This window comes from Equus przewalskii, chromosome 1 (genome assembly GCF_037783145.1).
Source record: "Equus przewalskii isolate Varuska chromosome 1, EquPr2, whole genome shotgun sequence".
Lineage (NCBI taxonomy): Eukaryota > Metazoa > Chordata > Mammalia > Perissodactyla > Equidae > Equus > Equus przewalskii.
Window position 1 is genome coordinate 52,702,221 of NC_091831.1, and position 19,384 is coordinate 52,721,604.

Consider the following 19,384-nt stretch of genomic DNA (forward strand, 5'->3'; position numbering starts at 1 on the left):
GCAGGAATACCCTCATCAAGTGTCACTTTATAATTACACCTTTGATCCTTAATTAATAAGAAAGAGTTCCTCATTTGCTATAATACTGTTCATTGTCTTTAACAACAGTTATATGGTACTTAATTCTCCCTGTATAAGCTACTGGTTTCCACATTTTTTTGTCAGTAAAAGTTTTTCTTTGGCGCCAGCCCGGTGGTGCAGCGGTAAGTTCACACATTCCGCTTCGGCAGCCTGGGGTTTGCTGGTTTTGATACTGGGTGCGGCCATGGCACCGCTTGGCAAGCCATGCTGTGGCAGGCGTCCCACATATAAAGTAGAGGAAGATGGGCACGGATGTTAGCTCAGAGCCAGTCTTCTTCTTCTTCAAAAAAAGTTTCTCTTTAAGAATATCATACTTCCTTCTCTCTGAAAAAAGAACTACATAACTTAATTTTTCTGACCTGAGAAATCACTATTAAATAAAACTGATAAACATAAAGCTATTCTAATTGAAGGGGTTGAGGACCAGAATTCAGCACCCTCAGGTTTCCTTCTTTTCTCCTATACCCTCTGGCCATTCACTTTTCCAAAGTACCCCAGAAAGTAATCCAAAAGCTAGCAAGCTTTAGTGAAAGTCACTTTGAAAATCAATGGTATTTTAATCTATCACAACTCTCATTTTGCTCTAAACACTAAGAAATTAAGAAGCAAATTTAATGTAAGCTCTCTTTAAAAGCATATTTACTCTTTTCCTTTTTTACAGTTTTAACTTTATATTTCAAAGGGAATTATCATTATTTCCATACATGTATGTTTATATATTTCAAAACCATTATGGAAAGATGGGACACAAATAGTCTATACTCATATTCATTATTTATTCCCTTTATTCAGATGAATAATGTAAGGTAAAATGGTTTCCCTCAAAATGATTCATTTTAGTATAAAAATATAAGAGACTTTGAAAGTTAAGACAATAAATTATTTTAGGGAACAGGGAAACACTCTAAAATATGATCTACATATATGGTTTCATCAATGTGGTTTTGAAGAAAAGAAGACAAATAATGCTACAGCGCTACTGAACACATTGGAACAGTTTACCAACTTTAAATTGTCTCATAGTTTAAATAGCTTACCTAGCACTGTATTGCCTTGATGCTAAGATTCAATCTAAGGAATAATTTAGGAAGGAAATAAATCCTATATTAAATATACACGAAGCCATTTTACATTAAATAGCAATGCACAACTTTACCAATACATTAACATACTACTTCCTTTTTTGATATTGCCCTAAGCCCAAAGATGTTTTCTGAATCTTACTTAAACACATAATTTTGACAGATGGATCTGATGTTTCAGCTCCTAAGTGACAGTCTTTCATAAGACATGAATTAGTCATGCAGACCTCTCTTAGCTTTGAAAAATTCTAAATCTATTCTAGGAATGCTGACTTAGTTTCTACAGCATTTTCTACTGTTTCTACATTCTCTGGCAGGAAATCTTCTACATTTAAAATACATAATTTTCACAGCATTATAGCAACATAGCCAATACTAGAAGGCATTTGAAATGATGATGAAGCAGCCAAATTCCACTTAAAATTTAAACGCCTGCCATGATACCAATGTAAATAATTCCAACTAAGGAGATAATTAGATGGAACAGATACCTTCACCATGGTTTTCAAGGGTAAATGAACCCATTCAAGGGGTTAGTGAGGTAACAACTTTTCATGATAATACTAGGATGTTATTTGCCTTTTCCATTTTTCTTCTTTCATCAGTGTACAGAGCAGTTTTCTATAGGCTGCATGTTCTAACAGCACAGCTCTGACAGATAATGGAATGTGTTCTTGTATATCCTAATTTCTCAGTTTTAATTTTTAATACAATAAATATCAACAGATACAACACAAAAATCCAAGCTCTATAGGATTCTCATTAATTTTTTTTCCCTGCTTTTTCTCCCCAAGTCCCCCGAGTAAACAATTGTATATTTTAGTTGTGGGTCCTTCTAGTTGTGGCATGTGGGACGCCGTCTCAACATGCCCTGACAAGCAGCACCACATCCGTGCCCAGGATCCAAACCAGCGAAACCCTGGGCCAGTGAAGTGAATGAAGCACGTGAACTTAACCAGTCAGCCACGGGGCCAGCCCCATTCCCAGTAATTTTTAAGAGTTTAAAGGGATATTAAGACTGAAAAGTTCTACATGATTAAGGTCACACACTTTTGAAGGCAGACTATTACCAGTATACTGCCTCATGATATTCTGCCTAGTGGTAAACAAGTTGCTTTTGACCAAGAACTGTATCTAAAGTGTGCCTTAATTTCAGAAACATTAAAAAGTAGAAAACGTTTACCGTAAAAATCAAAGAAAAGTAGAATTTCCAGATTCATGAATCCTGTGTAAAATACTGTTAAACTGGATTTTGTCATCCACAAACAGAAATGAAATAAATAACACTGTATACATCATTTGCTTAAGAATTTGTTTTTTCATTTGATTCAGTTCATGCAATACCAAATGATACCTTTTTTTTTTTTTTTTTAAAGATTTTATTTTTTCCTTTTTCTCCCCAAAGCCCCCCCGGTACATAGTTGTATATTCTTCGTTGTTCTTCGTTGTGGGTTCTTCTAGTTGTGGCATGTGAGACGCTGCCTCAGCGTGGTCTGATGAGCAGTGCCATGTCCGCGCCCAGGATTCGAACTAACGAAACACTGGGCCGCCTGCAGCGGAGTGCGCGAACTTAACCACTCGGCCACGGGGCCAGCCCCCAAATGATACCATTTTTAACAAAAGAGAATAGGTCTAACATCAGAAATTTTTTATCAGCAAATTAAATTTGAAAGGAAGCATGAAACGCATCTTATGATTTCATAAATAGTGGATTTTAATATTTCAAAAACTAAAACAAAGACTTTTCTTAAACACCCCAACAGTTTGTGCAGACGATTAGTGAACTTTAAATTTCAAATAACAGGGCAAGACTGAGGAGGTCTAAACAGTAGGGAATGGAGTTGGACTTTATCAGATAAGCAAAGGAAGAACTACTAAGTGAGCTAAAGGGAAACTCAGGATAAGTAATCTATCCACATTGAATAGAACAGACTGGAAAAGGAAGAAAGCTGCAAGTAAAAAGATCACTTAAGGGGCTGGCCGGTGGTGCAGTGGTTAAGTGCACACGTTCCGCTTTGGCAGCCCAGGGTTCACTGGTTCAGATCCCAGGTGCGGACATGGAACCTCATGGCATGCCATGCTGTGGTAGGCGTCCCACACGTAAAGTAGAGGAAAATGGGCATGGATGTCAGTTTAGTCTTCCTCAGTGAAAAGAGGAGGACTGGCGGCAGTTGGCTCAGGGCTAATCTTCCTCAAAGAGAAAAAAAAAAGATCACCTAATACATGCCTGGAGCAATGAAGGTTTGCACCCTGCCTAGCATAAACTGGGAAAAAAAAAAAAAAAAAAACAGGGGGGGGAGAAGGGAGAGGAGATTGCAATTTGAAGGAAGAAATGTACAGAACTCAATAAATATCTACATTTTAGGTGGTAGAAAGGCGAAAGATTAAGGAATTTTCAAGCTAGAAGGAGACTTGAAGACAAGTCTTAAAAGGGGAGCTGGTTTCATATGAACATAATAAATCACATTTGAGACATTTTATCAGACTCAGATGTGGAACATTCATGCAAAGACATAAAAGAAGGTAGAGATGGTGGATTCAAACTGAAGGCCATTTTCGATTGAAAGGTTTAAGAATTTATGTACTCTGCCAAAACTCAATGAAAGCATTCCTATGTGACTCAGTTCCAACTGGTTAATTCCAGGAAAATGGACTAGACCATGTTATAAACTTAAAATTTCAGCACTATGTCCAAACAACAAATGGATAATACACCCCTCCTTTACTAATTAACCATGAACTCTACAATTAAATCAATAGATTTTACCTTATAAGATGAAAACAAATTAGTATTTTCATCAATGGGTTTACTAGAACTTTATAAAGTAGCTAAAATATAAAATAAAAAGTAAATTCTACGTGAAGATACCATCTAATTAGATAATTTCAGAGAATGTTTCAACATTTTAAAACATCTCAATATTAAGTAAGCAACAATCTTAAAACAAAGGATAAATTACATAATCCTTAAAGATTTATCACATTAAGAATTTTATGTCAGGGACCAGCCTGGTGGTGCAGCAGTTAAGAGTGTATGTTCCGCTTCGGCAGCCCAGGGTTTGCTGGTTCAATCCTGGGGGCACACATAGCAGCACTTGGCAAGCCATGCTGTGGCAGGTATCCCACATATAAAGTAGAGGAAGATGGGCATGGATGTTAGCTCAGGGCCAGTCTTCCTCAGCAAAAAGAGGAGGACTGGCAGCAGATGTTAGCTCAGGGCTAATCTTCCTCAAAAAAAAAAAAAAAAAAAAAGAATTTTATGTCAAATAAAACAAAATTGTTAAAAAATTCACATTGGAAAAGAATTCATCTAAACATTAGGCAGAAATGTAATCACTGTCAAATCTTCAAACAAATAAAATTAGCAGTATTTGTTACCACTAAATTGCCACCATTAAAAACCATCAGTGTTAATATTTAAATAATCCCTCATCACAAACCCTTCTAACTACATGCGTTTTGGAGTTTAGAATTTGTCGGATTTTATAAAGGTAAACAGACCATATAATATGGTAGCTGAGAATGGTAATGAAGTGCATCTATCATATGTATATTTTCTGTAAAAGTGCATATACTATATGTAAACTTGTGGAGTTTAGAGCAGTACCCTAAAATTGAGTACATTAATATTTCTTTTACAAAAATTCAGTTCACATTAGGTTTTATTAAAAAAAAGAGTTCAGTCAGTCAGGTTTTCCTGATGAATCATTAAAAAACATGTAGTTGGGGATTGAGATCTTGTCCAGATGGCAGCATAAGCAGACTCTGAACTCATCTCCTTCCATGAACACAACCAGGTTACAACTATTTTTGGAAAAATTACCCCGGATTGAAAACTGAAAACTGCAAAACAAGAACCCCCACAACACGGGACAGTCCTAAGGCAGAACAGGCAGAAATTCCTGGTGGAGAGGGAAAAAAGCCACCTTGGGAGCAGCGGAGCTTCTCAGCTGGCCAGGTGGGAGCCACCCTAAGGTACACAGCCCTCCCTGAAGGAGTGAGGTCCGGAGCGGGGCCGATTCTGCGATAAGCATCCTTCAGACTCAGCCCAATTGAGACAGGGGTCTTACTGTCTGGCTTTGAGGGCTATTAACTGCAGCGAGGATACCCCTAGAAAAGCTATGAGCCAAAAGCTGAAAAGACCCAGGTCTTAAAGGGCCCACGCACAAACTCACTCATTGTAGGAACCTAAAATCATCAGAAAGAAGGCTGACAGTCCTTTGGTGAAACGAGACTCACCTGGTGGGCTCTGGGGGCATCTTGGTGAGAGGAGGGAACTCTCCGGAGACTGAGACATTGGTGGGGGCCGTTGTTATGAACTGGTCCAGGCATGCTGACACAGACCCCGGTGGGCACAACTGAGGATGATCCCTTGGCCTGTTAGCCCAGGGGTCTGCCACGCCCACTAGAGCACATATATAATCCAGTTCAGCCAGGGAAGGCAACCCACCCTGGGGACTGGCGCCACCTAACAGCAAGCCCTCAGACTACTTTTCAGCCTGCATTGACTGGGTGCCTTGATCCTCTACAGGCAGGCAAAGGTGTCTGCCTCTGTGGGACAGGGCCTGTGTGAGGACCAGGTAAACTGTGGAGGCAGTTGGTGGAGAGGTGGGGGCCTCTGCAGTGCGACGTCGGGGTACACTCCAGGGGGTTGAGAAGTTTGCACAGACCTGGCCAGTGTTGATGGTGTGTGTGCTCCTGTTTGGGGGGGAGGCTTATCAGCAGCAGCAGATTTGTGCTTCACAAATAGCCATAAAAAGGATCAGCCCTACCTTCCAAAGCCTGAAACAACTGAGTGCTCCTGTGCCTAGGGCCAGCCCCACTGAGCCACACTCCTTAGAGAAGTGACAACAACCTTGTAGGCCTGAGGCCTATCACAACTGTAAGCCTCTGAGCCTAGCAACCAGGTACACTGGGTACCAACCCAATTAAGAGTAAACCTGCAATAGGACTGTGCAGATAGACTTTGTAGCCAATGGTGCTGAGGCTCTCCAAACCGGATTGACAAACACCTGGCCAGGGAAGGAAAGAGTAGACTCCCTCGGTACCTGCAGTGGGAGCAACCCTGCCACAGCAGAAGGACATAAGTAGCCCACAAAGGGGTCACTCCTGGATCTTCTGGACTGGTGACAAGAGGCAAACACACTGCTGGGCCTCATAAGGCATCTCATACAAAAGGCCACTTCTCCAAGATCAGGACACAGAGCCGACTCACCTAATACATAGAAATAAGCACAGAGAAAGAGGCATAATGAGGAGACAAAGGAATACTTTCCAAGCAAGGGAAAAGGACAAAACACCACAAAGAGGACCAAATGAAACAGAAACAAGCAACCTACTCAACAATGACTTCAAACAAAACGTCACGAGGATGCTCACAGATATTGGGAGAAGAATGGATGAACACAGTAAGATCATCAGCAAAGAACTGGAAGATATAAAAAAAAACTATCAGAAATGAAGAACACAATACTGGAAATGAAAAATTCACTAGAGGGACTCAATAGCAAAGTAGAGGATGCAGAAGAACAGATCAGCGAGCTAGATGAAAGACTAGAGAAAATCACCCAAGCAGAACAGAAAAAAGAAAAAAGAATTAGACACAATGAGAAGAGTCTAAGGGAACTCTGGGACAATTATCAAGAGCGCTAACATTCGGATTATAGGTGTCCCAGAAGAAGAGAGAAACAAAGAGGCAGACAATTTATTTGAAGAAATAATAGATAAAAATTTTCCTAACCTGAGGAAGGAAACAGACATCCAAGTTCAGGAAGCATAGAGAGCTCAAAACAAGATAAGCCCAAAGAGGCCCACACCAAGACATATTATAATTAACATGTCCAAAATTAAAGATAAAGAGAGAATCCTAAAAGCAGCAAGAGAAAGGCCACAAGTGACATACAAAGGGAAGCCCATCAGGCTATCATCAGACTTCTCAGCTGAGACCCTACAGGCAAGAAGAGAATGGCACCACCTATTTAAAGTGCTAAAAGGAAAAAACCTACACCCAAAAATACTCTATCCATCAATGTTGTCATTCAGATTGGAAGGAGAGATAAAGAGCTTCCCAGACAAGCAAAAATTAAAGGAGTTTATCACCAAGAAACCAGTTCTACAAGAAATGCTAAAGGGACTTATTTAAGTGGGGAAGCAATTACCACAAATAGAGATTAAAAGAAAAATTCTCAAAAAAAAAAAAAAACAACAAAAACAACCATGCAATAAAATCACTTGTAAAGGTAAAAATATACTGAACGTAGCAGATCAACTACCTGTGAAGATAATATGAAGGTTAACAGACAAATGTACTAAAATCACCTATTTCAATGATAAGAGGATAATAGATAGACACACACTAAACAAGAGACTACACGTGATTTGAGAAACATAAAATGTGGGAGGAGGGGAGTGACAAAGTAGACCTTTTAGAAAGAGGTCAAGCTAAAAGGTCTATCAACTTGATACAGACTGTTATATACACAGAATATTAAATAGGATCTTCATGGTAACCACAAATAAGAAACATATAATAAGCAAGAAAAAAGTAAGACAAAAGAAATCAAACATATTACTAAAGATAGCCATCAAACCACAAGGGAGGAGACTAAGAGAAAAAGACAGGAACAGAGAAGAACTACTAAAACACGCAGAAAAAAAAAGTAAAAAAACGGCAATAAATACATATTTATCAATACTTACTTTAAACGTCAATGGACTAAATGCTCCAATCAAATGCCATAGGGTGGCCAATCAGATAAAAAAAACAAGACCCATGTATATGCTGCACACAAGAGACACACTTCAGACCTAAAGACACTCACAAACTGAGAGTGGAAGGATGGAAAAAGATATTCCATGCAAATGGGAAAGAAAAGAAAGCAGGGATAGCAGTACTTATATCAGAAAAAATAGACTTTAAAACAAAAACTGTAAAAAGAGACAAAGATGGGCACTACATAATGATAAAGGGAACAATCCAACAAGAAAATATAACACTTGTAAATATCTATGCACCCAACATAGGAGCACCTAAATATATAAAGCAATTATTAACAGACATAAAAAGAGAAACAAACAGAAACACAATAATAGTGAGGGACTTTAACACTCCACTTACACCAATGGACGCATCATCCAAACACAAGATCAATAAGGAAACAGTGGCCTTAAAAGACACATTAGACCAGATGGATTTAGTAGATAAATACATAACATTCCATTCAAAAACCACAGAATACACATTCTTTTCAAATGCACATGAAACATTCTCCAGGATTCATCACATATTAGGCTACAAAACAAGTCTCAACAAATTTAAGAAGACTGAAATAATACCATGCATCTTATCTGACCAGAAAGGTATGAAACTAGAAATCAACTACAAGAGGAAAACCAGAAAAGCCACAAAAGTGTGGAGATTAAACAAAATGCTAATGAATAACGATTGGGTCAATGAAGAAATCAAAGCAGAATCAAAAAACTCCTGGAGACAAATCAAAATGAAAATACAACATGCCAAAATATGTGGCATACAGCAAAAGCAGTTCTAAGAGGGAAGTTTATAGCACTTCAGGCCTACCTCAACAAAGAAGAAAAATTCCAAATAGACAATCTAAAAGCACATCCAAAGGAACTGGAAAAGAACAAGAAACAAAGCCCAAAATCAGTAGAAGGAAGGAAATAATAAAAATCAGAGCAGAAATAAACGAATAGAGACTAAAAAAACAATAGAAAAAATTAATGAAACCAAGAGCTGGTTCTCTGAAAAGAGAAACAAAAGTGACAAACCCTCAGCTAGACTCACCAAGAAAAAGAGAGAGAAGGCTCAAATAAATAAAATCAGAAATGAAAGAGAAGAGATTACAACCGATACCTCAGAAATACAAAAGATAAGAGAATACTATGCAAAACTATACGCCAACAAATTGGATAATCTGGAAGAAATGGATAAATTCTTAGAAACACACAACCTTCCAAAACTAGACCAAGAAGAAGCAGGAAATTTGAACAGATCAATCACCAGTAAGATCATCGAAAACAGCAATCAAAAATCTCCCAAAAAATATAAGTCCAAGACCAGATGGCTTCCCCGGTGAATTCTACCAAACATTCAAAGAAGACTTAATACCTATCCTTCTGAAACTCTTCCAAAAACTGAAGAGGAGGGGAGGGTTACTAACTCATTCTACAAAGCCAACATTATCCTGATACCAAAACCAGACAAGGACAACACAAAAAAAGAAAACTACAGGCCAATATCACTGATGAACATCGATGCAAAAATCCTCAACAAAATACTAGCAAATCAAATACAACAATACATTAAACAGATCATACAACATGATCAAGTGGTTTTCATACCAGGGATGCAGGGATGGTTCAACATCTGCAAATCAATCAACGTGATACACCACATTAACAAAATGAAGAATAAAAGTCACATGATCATCTCAACAGATGCAGAGAAAGCATTTGACAAGATACAGCATACATTTATGATAAAAACTCTAAATAAAATGTGTATAGAAGGAAAATACCTCAACATAACAAAGGTCACATATGACAAACCCACAGCAAATATGATTCTCACTGGAGAAAACCTGAAAGCTATCCCTTTAAGAACAGGAAGCAGACAAGGACATCCACTGTCACAACACTTAGTTAGCATAGTATTGGAAGTCCTAGCCAGAGCAATCAGGCAAGAAAAAGAAATAAAAGGGATCCACATTGGAAAAGAAGTGAAATTGTCACTCTTTGCAGACGACATGATTTTATATCTAGAAAACCCTAAAGAATCCACTAAAAAACTTTTAGAAACAATAAAGGAACACAGTCAAGTAGAGGGATATAAAATCAACATACAAAAATCGGTTGCGTTTCTACACACTAACAACGAACTAGCAGAAAGAGAAATTAAGAATACAATCCCATTTACAATTGAAGAAAAAGAATAAAATATCTGCGAATAAACTTAACCAAAGAGGTGAAAGATCTCTACATTGAAAACTATAAAACATTGTTGAAACAAATCAAAGACGACACAAAGAAATGGAAAGATATTTCATGCTCCTGGATTGTAAGAATTAACATCATTAAAATGTCCATACTTCCTAAAGCAATCTATAGATTCAATGCAGTCCCTATTTTTCAACAACATTTTTCTCAGAAATAGAACAAAGAATCCTGAAATTTATATGGAACATAACGAAAGACCCCAAATACCCAGCGTATTCCTGAGAAAAGATAACAACACTGGAGGTATCACACTCCCTGATTTCAAATTATACTACAAAGCCATAGTAACCAAAACAGCATGGTACCGGCACAAAAACAGGCACACAGATCAATGGAACAGAATCGAGAGGCCAGAAGTAAATCCACACATTTATGGACAGCTAATATTCGACAAGGGAGCCAAGAGCATATGATGGAGAAAGGAGAGTCTCTTCAATAAATGGTTTTGGGAAAACTAGACAGCCACATGCAAAAGAATGAAAGCAGACCATTCCCTTACACCATGCACAAAAATCAACTCAAAAGGGATTAAAGACTTGAATGTTAAGACCCGAAACCATGAAACTTCTAGAAGAAAACATAGGCAGTACACTCTTTGACATCGGTCTTAGCAGCATATTTTCAAGTACCATGTCTGACCGGGCAAGAAAAACTAAAGAAAAAATGAACAAATGGGACTACATCAAAATAAAAAGCTTCTGCACAGCAAAGGAAACCATCAACAAAACGGAAAGACAACCTAACTACTGGGAGAAGATATTTGCAAACCATTTATCAGGTAAGGTGTTGATATCCAAAATATACAAAAAACTCATACAGACCAACAACAAAAAAAGCCAACAACCCAATTAAAAAATGGGCAAAGGATCTGAACAGAGATTTCTCCAAAGAAGATATATGGATGGCCAACAGGCATATGAAAAGATGCTGAACATCATTAGCAATCAGGGAAATGCAAATCAAAACTACAATGAGGTATCACCTCACTCCGGTCAGAATGGCTGTAATTAACAAGACAGGAAACAACAAATGTTGGAGAGGATGTGGAGAGAAGGGAACCCTTGTACACTGCTGGTTGGAGTGCAAACTGGTGCAGCCACTATGCAAAGCAGTATGGAGCATCCTCAGAAAATTAAGAATAGATCTACCATATGATCCAGCTATCCCACTGCTGGGTATTTATCCAAAGAACTTGAAAATGCAAAGGTATAAAGATACTTGCACCTCTATGTTCATTGCAGCATTATACACAATAGCCAAGACTTGGAAGCAACCTAGGTGCCCGTGAAGGGACAAATGGATAAAGCAGATGTGGTATTTATACATGACGGAATACTACTCAGCCATAAGAAATGGCGAAATCTGGCCATTTGAGACAACACGAATGGACCCTGAGGATATTACGCTGAGTGAAATAAGTCAGAGGGAGAAAGTCAAATATCATATGATCTCACTCATAAGTAGAAGATAAAAACAAGGAGAAACAAACACACAGCATTGGAGATTGGATTGGTGGTTACCATAAGGGAAGGGGGGAGGGCAAAAGGGGTGATTAGGCTCACATGTCAAAGGATGGACTATAATTAGTTTCTGGGTGGTAAACATGATATAATCTATACAGAATTCAAAATATATTATGATGTACATTCAAAAAAAACAAAAAATAAAAAAAAAACATGTAGTTGGTAGAGCTATTTGGGTTTCAGAATTGCAGATAAGGAATAGTATATCTATCGTTGTTTATCTGGCCAACACTGACATATAGTAGAAACATAAAACATTTATGGCATGTGAACTAAAAAAGTATAGGTTTCCATCTCTTAATAATTTCTGAAATATTAATGATACCTCTTTCCTGAAATTTCATTTTAGTTAAGAAGTGTCTATACCATCCTTCCTGACATAAATGTTCAAGTGTTATTTCTTATTTTTAATTATTTAGAAAATTAGATATGTTTTGTACACATTAAAATAATTTTTCCAAGTTTTGGGAACAACTGTACACAATAAAGCAGAACATATCACCCTTCTTTAAAATCATCATTGAAGTTATTCCAAATGCTAGTATCTTAACATCAAATAATAAGGCAGAAGTGTCAAGAAAATGCTTATCTTTCATTAAGCTTTCAAAAAGAATGGAATGAATTATTACTATTTGTATCAGTTAAGACACTTTTGGCTCCAAAGAAAAAACAAAAACAGACATAAAGTAAATTTATTCTTCCATAATGAAAATTCCATAAGTGAAAAATCCAACAGTGATATTTAGGCTTCAGAAAACAATTCAATCAGCCACAATTTTTTGGTTGCCTTTTCAACTCTATTAGCCTCTGTATGTCAGCTTTGCCCTCAAACGGGTTTACTTTAAAAGAGGAAAATAGCTATAGCAATTCCAGACTCAGACCCACACAATACTATCCTTGGCTTCATTCTGACTGAACCTATTTGGGGCCTACACCCATCAATGTAGCCAAAGGAGTTCAATTTCCTGATTGGCTTACGAATATCATGGCCCACCCTTTTAGTCAAACCACACAACGGATAATGGATATTGGGGAATTAACCACTAAGGTACACAAGGCAACAACAACAAAAAGAAACAGATTCAAAATTAAGAGTAAATAGTAATAGCTAACTGAGATGATTAGTATGGATTAAAGTATTCAAGACACTTATAATATTCAATCGCTTATATACCATTCAATGAACACTTACCAAACACTGAAGAGTAAATGCTAGGTACTATACTAAATACGGGAAGAGGAAAGAAAATGAGTATGAGTTCGAGAGTTGAAGACATTCTTTGGACATAACTTGAAAATTGTCAAAAAGTAACATATCAAATATCTACATTTTTACTTTCAAATGCGATGACATCCCTAAGAAGGTAAGAACAGAGTTCTTATGGTAAAATGTCTTTAGTCCAATTATCCTGATAAATAAAAAATTTTATATTTTAAATTAATGTAACCAAAACATGTGTCATAACATATATATGACATGTGAAAAGGCGGGAAAAAACCTCCTTTGTTTAATTTTACACAGAAACATACAATTCACACAATTTACTCGGAGATTACCTTCTTTTAAAACCAGCTGGAGGTTACAACTGCACAAGTTATGTGCCACCATAGCTACAATTTACATACTCATTTTCCTGTACCTAAGTCTTTAGGACCAATAACAATGATAAATTCCAGAGAGGGGAAAAAACAGTCTATGTACTCAAATAAGACATAAAAGTCTTTCTACCTATCAGCTAACCAATTTTCCCTATGATTAACTTATCCAGGTCATACTAACCCACAAAGTAAAAATCATTCATTAAATGTTTTGCAAATAGGTCGACCAGAAATTAGCATTATCAATACTGCAAGGCCATGATATAAATTTCAGACTTAACTAAAGAATTATTCTAACGAAACTTTTAAGGGAATCAAACGTTATCAACTCAACATGAAATCTAAACAAGGAGACAGCTAAGCAGAAACCTATGGAACTAAAAATAGAAAAGGGCTTCCTTATAAACAAATCAATCATAAATCACTTCGATGTCCTAAACATGAATATTTTATTTATATTTAAAACACATAAACATAAGATCTGCAAAATAACTTTTACCAGCAAGTACACAGTTTAGAAGAGTAAAAATCTGCATTCCAAGGTCAGCTACTCCTAAGTGATCATCAATTTCTCCAAAATACAAGAAAATTGATGTGTTTGGTTGAAAGACAATATAATTTTTTTGTTCCTTTTGGGTATTGAAAAGACCTGCTAACATTTCTTTTAAATACTCACACTTTAGACAGAGTTAGCTTGAAAACAATGATGCAGTCACCATAAGCATCAAGTGAAGGTGGGTGGGTAGATGACTGGATGCACAGATGGTTAAATAAATAAATAAATGGCTCATAGATTGTGGAAGGGAAGTAAAACGAGCAAAGAGTAAATCAATTTTTGCTCTTTAATTAGCATGACAATATTATTCAAGGATGAATATTATGCAACATTCCTTCTCGACTCTCAGTTTTCCTTCCATAATACTGTCCATCTTCTAGAAAAGTTTCTCAAAAAATAGGACAGTCGTAACGTTCAACATATACACCAAGGCAAGAAGCTTCCTAAGTAATAGGACTAAAAAAAACAACTCAACATGCTAAGGGCTCACAATGTATGTATTGCAGCTTTTTCAACTTGGTCTTCCTGAATAAAAAGGGTTCAGATAGTCTTCTGTCGGTTAATCTAACTCCAATATAGATAAGCCAGAAGGTTTTCAAGCCATTTTTTAAGTCACCAACAAAATATGTGAAATTATCTGAGCACAGTCTAGTAAAAATTCTACCAATTAAGCTCATTTACTTAAGAAATCAGATAGAGATTATCACTAAAACTACAATTAATTTTAGCCTTAATTTGTTTGTATCAAATCATATATGTTCATATTGTAAAAGAATATTTTTGCTACCATGGTGTGGTGGGCAGAATAATGCCATCCCAAAAATGCTCATGTCCTAATCCACAAAACCAGTAACTATGTTACATCATATGGCAAAGAAGAATTAAGGTTCAGGTGGAATTAAGGGTGTTAATTAGCACATGGGGAGATCATCCTGGATTATCTGGGTGGACCCAATATGATCACAAAGGCATTTAAAAGTGGAAGGCATGGGGCAGCCTAGCGGCATAGTGGTTAAGTTCGGCCCACTCCCCCTCAGCGGCCTGGGTTCACACCTATACCATTCATCAGCCATCCTGTGGGACCCACATACAAAATAGAGGAAGACTGGGCACAGATGTTAGCTCAGGGCAAATCTTTCTAAGAAAAAAAAAGAAAAAAGGGGAAGGGGAAGCAGAAGAGTCAGAGGGATATGTGACCAGAGAAGAATGTCAGAGAGATCTAATATTGAAGGCTTTTAAGGAGGAAGAGAGCCAGAAGCCAAGGAATGTGGGCTGCTTCTGAAAGCTAGAAAAGGAAAAGAAATGGCTCTCTCCTACATTCTCCAGAAAAAAACAAAGTTCTACCACACCTTGATTTTAACCTACTGAGACCCACGTTAGACTTGTCATCTCCAGAATAATAAAATAATCAGTTCATATTGTTTAAACCACCAAGGTTAGGTTAATTAGTTAACAGCAGTGATAGGAAATTAATGTACACGGCAATTCCTCACATGTAAGACCAAAAAAAGAATAACTGATTAACTTTTGAGACAAAGAATCCCTAAACTATTTTCAAGTTTTAATAGTTATCCTTCTAAATCATGTGCCATACATATGTACAACCAAGATTTCTAATAAATTTGCAAGTTTTAAAGTAGATATATTTGTAAGATTTTTAAAAAACAAAAACACTCACAAAAAGTCTATTTACCAGTATTTTTCGTCTAACTGATCAAGCTCTTTAAAATTTATTCAGCAGTAACGAAAAGTCTAAAAGGGGAATTACATTATGATGATGCTAAACTGATCCAAGTTTCATTTAATATAGGAAATGTGAAAGTAAAAAAAAGAAATATGAATGTAAGAAAGTTTGAAAGTAACTCTAAAACTGTAGGTTCTAGGCTAAAAAAACCTCAGATTACACTGTAATAACAAATAAAAGTAAATAAAAATAAATTTGTTAAGGGCCGGCCTGGTGGCGCTGCAGTTAAGTTCACACGTTCTGCTTCTACCGGGGTTCGCTGGTTCAGATCCCGGGTGTGGACATGGCACCGTTTGGCATGCCATACTGTGGCAGGTGTCCCGACTATAAAGAAGAGGAAGATGGGCACGGATGTTATCTCAGGGCTGGTCTTCCTCAGTAAAAAGAGGAGGACTGGCAGCAGTTAGCTCAGGGCTGATCTTCCTCAAAAAATAAATAAATAAATTTGTTAAATAAAGACTGTTAAAGGAAAACTACTAAAGGTTCACACAGTTATGGTTTAAAACAGATGTCTTTTGAGATAAAATCTGCATATGGTGAAATGCACAGATATTAAGTGCACAAAATCAATGAGCTTTTACATATGTATACACTCCTGAAACAATCAAGATACAAAAGATTTTCATCATCTGAAAAAACATTTTCATCTGAAAAAACTCCATTCTTTCCAGTCGATCCCCACCATCCCTATATATTTTTCATTTTTAAATACCTAGCTTAATGCCTTGCCTTTTACAAACATGTATGTGTAAATCCCTCTTTATGTCATTTGAATTTCCACGTAAGAAAGTAATTAAGTTTAGTATTTTTAACTTTGATAACTTGACTGTCATCAATGATATTCATAATTTAAAAATATATCTCCTGATTTTCAGGTATCTACTAAAAAACACTGTTGAAAGTCTCCCCATTTTTGTTTTCAAAAACTTTTAAAATGCTAAACTATAATCCAACTAGCTTCGACATAAAAGCCAAGACGACAATTTCTTATCAGAGTAAGAGGAGAAATAAACTCAGCACATGCCTTTTACACAAACAAACAAAAAGTTACTGACTTGTCAAAATTTGTAGAACCATTAAGATCAGAAACTTTTAAGGAAGATTCTTTTTCCTTCTTTTCAATGAGAATAACCAACCAAAATCTTCAAAATTACCTATTCTGCTTATTTCCTATTCGAAATGCCTATTAGCAAAACAAACCTATTTTGCAATATCAAGTCAGCAGTAATACATGCTCAAGAAACCACATCACTGACTACAGTCATTAAACAGTTTAAAAAACACTCAGAAACTCCACCAAAAATATTAAAATAGGTATGTACATGTATACATAGATATTAAAATGAATATGAACTTGCAAATCCACATAAAGACAAAAAGAAAAAAAATTCCCAAGTTTGAAATTTTCAGTGAAAAATTAAATGCCCCAGGGCACCACCAACAAATTTCATGGATTAGATATTCATAAATCAACCTTGTGAAGCCTAGTCAATGTTTTGCCTCTACTCGGCCCCTTACCTCCAACCTGTCCCCCAGTGAAAATGTGCTTGGAACACGGAGCATATCCTGTCTCAATTTGGTGTACATTCCTACACTGCTGAAACAGAATATTGGCAATGTCACATGGAAGGAAAAGAAAGCAAAGAAAAGAGCACTTAAAGGTTCTGCAGGGCATTTAATATTTTAATTTACAATATTTCTTGCTTCATTTAAAATCGTATAAAACCCAGGAACAGATAATTTTACAGCACTATTTACTTCTAACAAAAAAGCACAACACTATGGAAAAAACAAGCGAAAGAGAGAGAGATTAATTTCTTAGGCCCTCCAAACCGAAATTTTTTATTTTCATCGTTTCCGGTTAGAAGTCCATCCACTGCAGAAAGAGGCTGAATCGGGGCACTGTCGCTGCTACGGCCTTGGCCAACACAGCACACAAGACTCCCAGGACTGACTAGAAAACCAGAGAGCTGTCTGTCTCCTTGTCTCCTTCCCCTTCAGCAACCTTAGGGAGAACTTTTCAGTCTCCGACCCCTGCACTATTAAGGCGTTCCCAAGAAAAGAGATGCTAGTGAAAGTGGCCCTCTCCTGGCACGAGTGGCCGCCCCCTGCCCCCCACCTGTCCGCGCGGCGCCGGGCTCGCAGCCCCGCCTTTTGGTCAGGTCTCCGCGGGCGCCGAGGCGCCGCAGGGGAAGCCACGACTGACCCCCTCCCAGACAGCAGCTGAGGGGCCGGGGCGGGCGCCGGGGAGTCCCGCTCGCTGACCGCTGCCACCGGGGAAGCTACTGGGGGAAGGGGCGACCCTCGCTGGGGACGTGGGCAAACCCAACGTGAGCTCGGCAGAGGGGCGTGACCGCCAGTTGGCCGGGCTGAGCAAGGTGCCAGAGGTAGCCCCCCAAGGGGCGGCTGCGAGAGACTGGGAGCGCGGCCTGGGAGACGGAGGGGCGCTCGCTCTCTTACCGCCAGGTCCGGATTGCGGCTGTCCCTATGTGACACAGCTCGAATGACCCCCGCTCGCCAGCCCCGCCAGCAGCGTCCGCTCGCCCAGCGCTCCGACCGCACCTCGTCGCCGACCGCCACGCACAGGAACCGCTTCCCCACCAGCTCCGGCCGCGTCTCCACCGCCATCGCCGTCATTGCCGAGGTGGCCGCTGCCTCCTCCCCTGCGAGGGGACCAGCGAAACCACGCTCCTACCGGCCGCCCATGCTGAGGAGAGCGGACCGGGGGACGGCGGCGGCCCCGCGAGCGAGCGCGAACCCGGGGCGCACCAGACGCTCTGCCCAGAAGGGCAAAGCGACCTCGGTCTCTCGCAGTCAGCAACACTCCTCCTGGACGCCCCGACCTGCAGCCTCTGGCTGCAGCTCCACACACACAAAAAACCTAACAGAAATCCCCTCACGGTCGTCGGAGCCCCAGAGGCAGCCCCGATCGCCGCCACTGCGCCGCGGCCAGTACTACTCCGCCTTCCCATCCACTGGTATGGCAGTGAGCGCCCGCGCGTCTCCTTCCGCCGGCGCGGGCGGGGGGAAGGAGCCGCGGGAGAGGGTCGGAGGAACCACCGCAGACGGAAAATAGTGCCCCACGCTGCGGCAGCGGCTGCGGGACGAGCCAGGCTAAAAAGTAGAGGCCGGCAAGAGGGGGTATGCTCTCCTTCAGGAACACTAGCAAGAGCGTCTGACGTCCATCTCTCTACTCGTCGCTCCCTCAGAAGTGGGAGTGAGGCGACAGTGAAGTGTGCCAGTTCCACTCTGGGTCACAAAATAAACTCCCGGTTAAACACCGCATCTCCACAGCGATATTTTTAAGAACACGCTGCACCCGCCGTCTGAGTTAGCCCGAATTTTGCCTGAATTAATAGTGCTGTAGTCCCAGCAGCAAAGCACAGCAACACTTTCAACTGAAAAAGCTCACAGAACTCAGTCACTACAGAACAACAGTCCACGACTTTAAATAAAAATGAACAGAACACTGTCATGCTTTTATTCTTCCCATTTGCGGTGATACTAATTACGTGTTTGAGCTATTCAGAGATATTTACACCTCGTTACTGCTTTGCTGTAAGAACGCCAAACGCCCTGTTGAGGGCTTTTGTCAACGTCCTTAAAATTCACAAACTGTCTCTGCGCCAATTTGGGTTCTTTTAGTACCAGTACATACCTCAAACTCACTGGTCAGATAACAAAAACAGGGAAAGGCTCCGAATTCAGTTATTAGAAAAGACCATGGCAAGAAAAGGATTTTAGCCAATCACAGTTCAGGAAAATAAATTATGTTTACTTCCCA

At 38.9% G+C, this 19,384-nt stretch overlaps 1 protein-coding gene across 6 annotated transcripts in view; it reads right to left on the bottom strand.

Annotated features, from left to right (window-relative positions):
- Nucleotides 1-19,384, bottom strand: part of JMJD1C (jumonji domain containing 1C) — a 346,491-nt gene that overhangs the window by 268,380 nt on the left and 58,727 nt on the right. Inside the window, exon 1 of one of the 6 annotated variants that reach the window (XM_070563444.1) lies at nt 18,061-18,819. The exons of 4 other annotated variants lie outside the window; for them this stretch is intronic. In XM_070563444.1, the coding sequence (XP_070419545.1) occupies nt 18,061-18,237 (177 nt within the window). In that variant the 5' untranslated portion in view covers nt 18,238-18,819. Of the gene's footprint in view, nt 1-18,060; nt 18,820-19,384 lie in introns of those variants that run through there. One more of the 6 variants, XM_070563533.1, reaches the window with a different exon arrangement.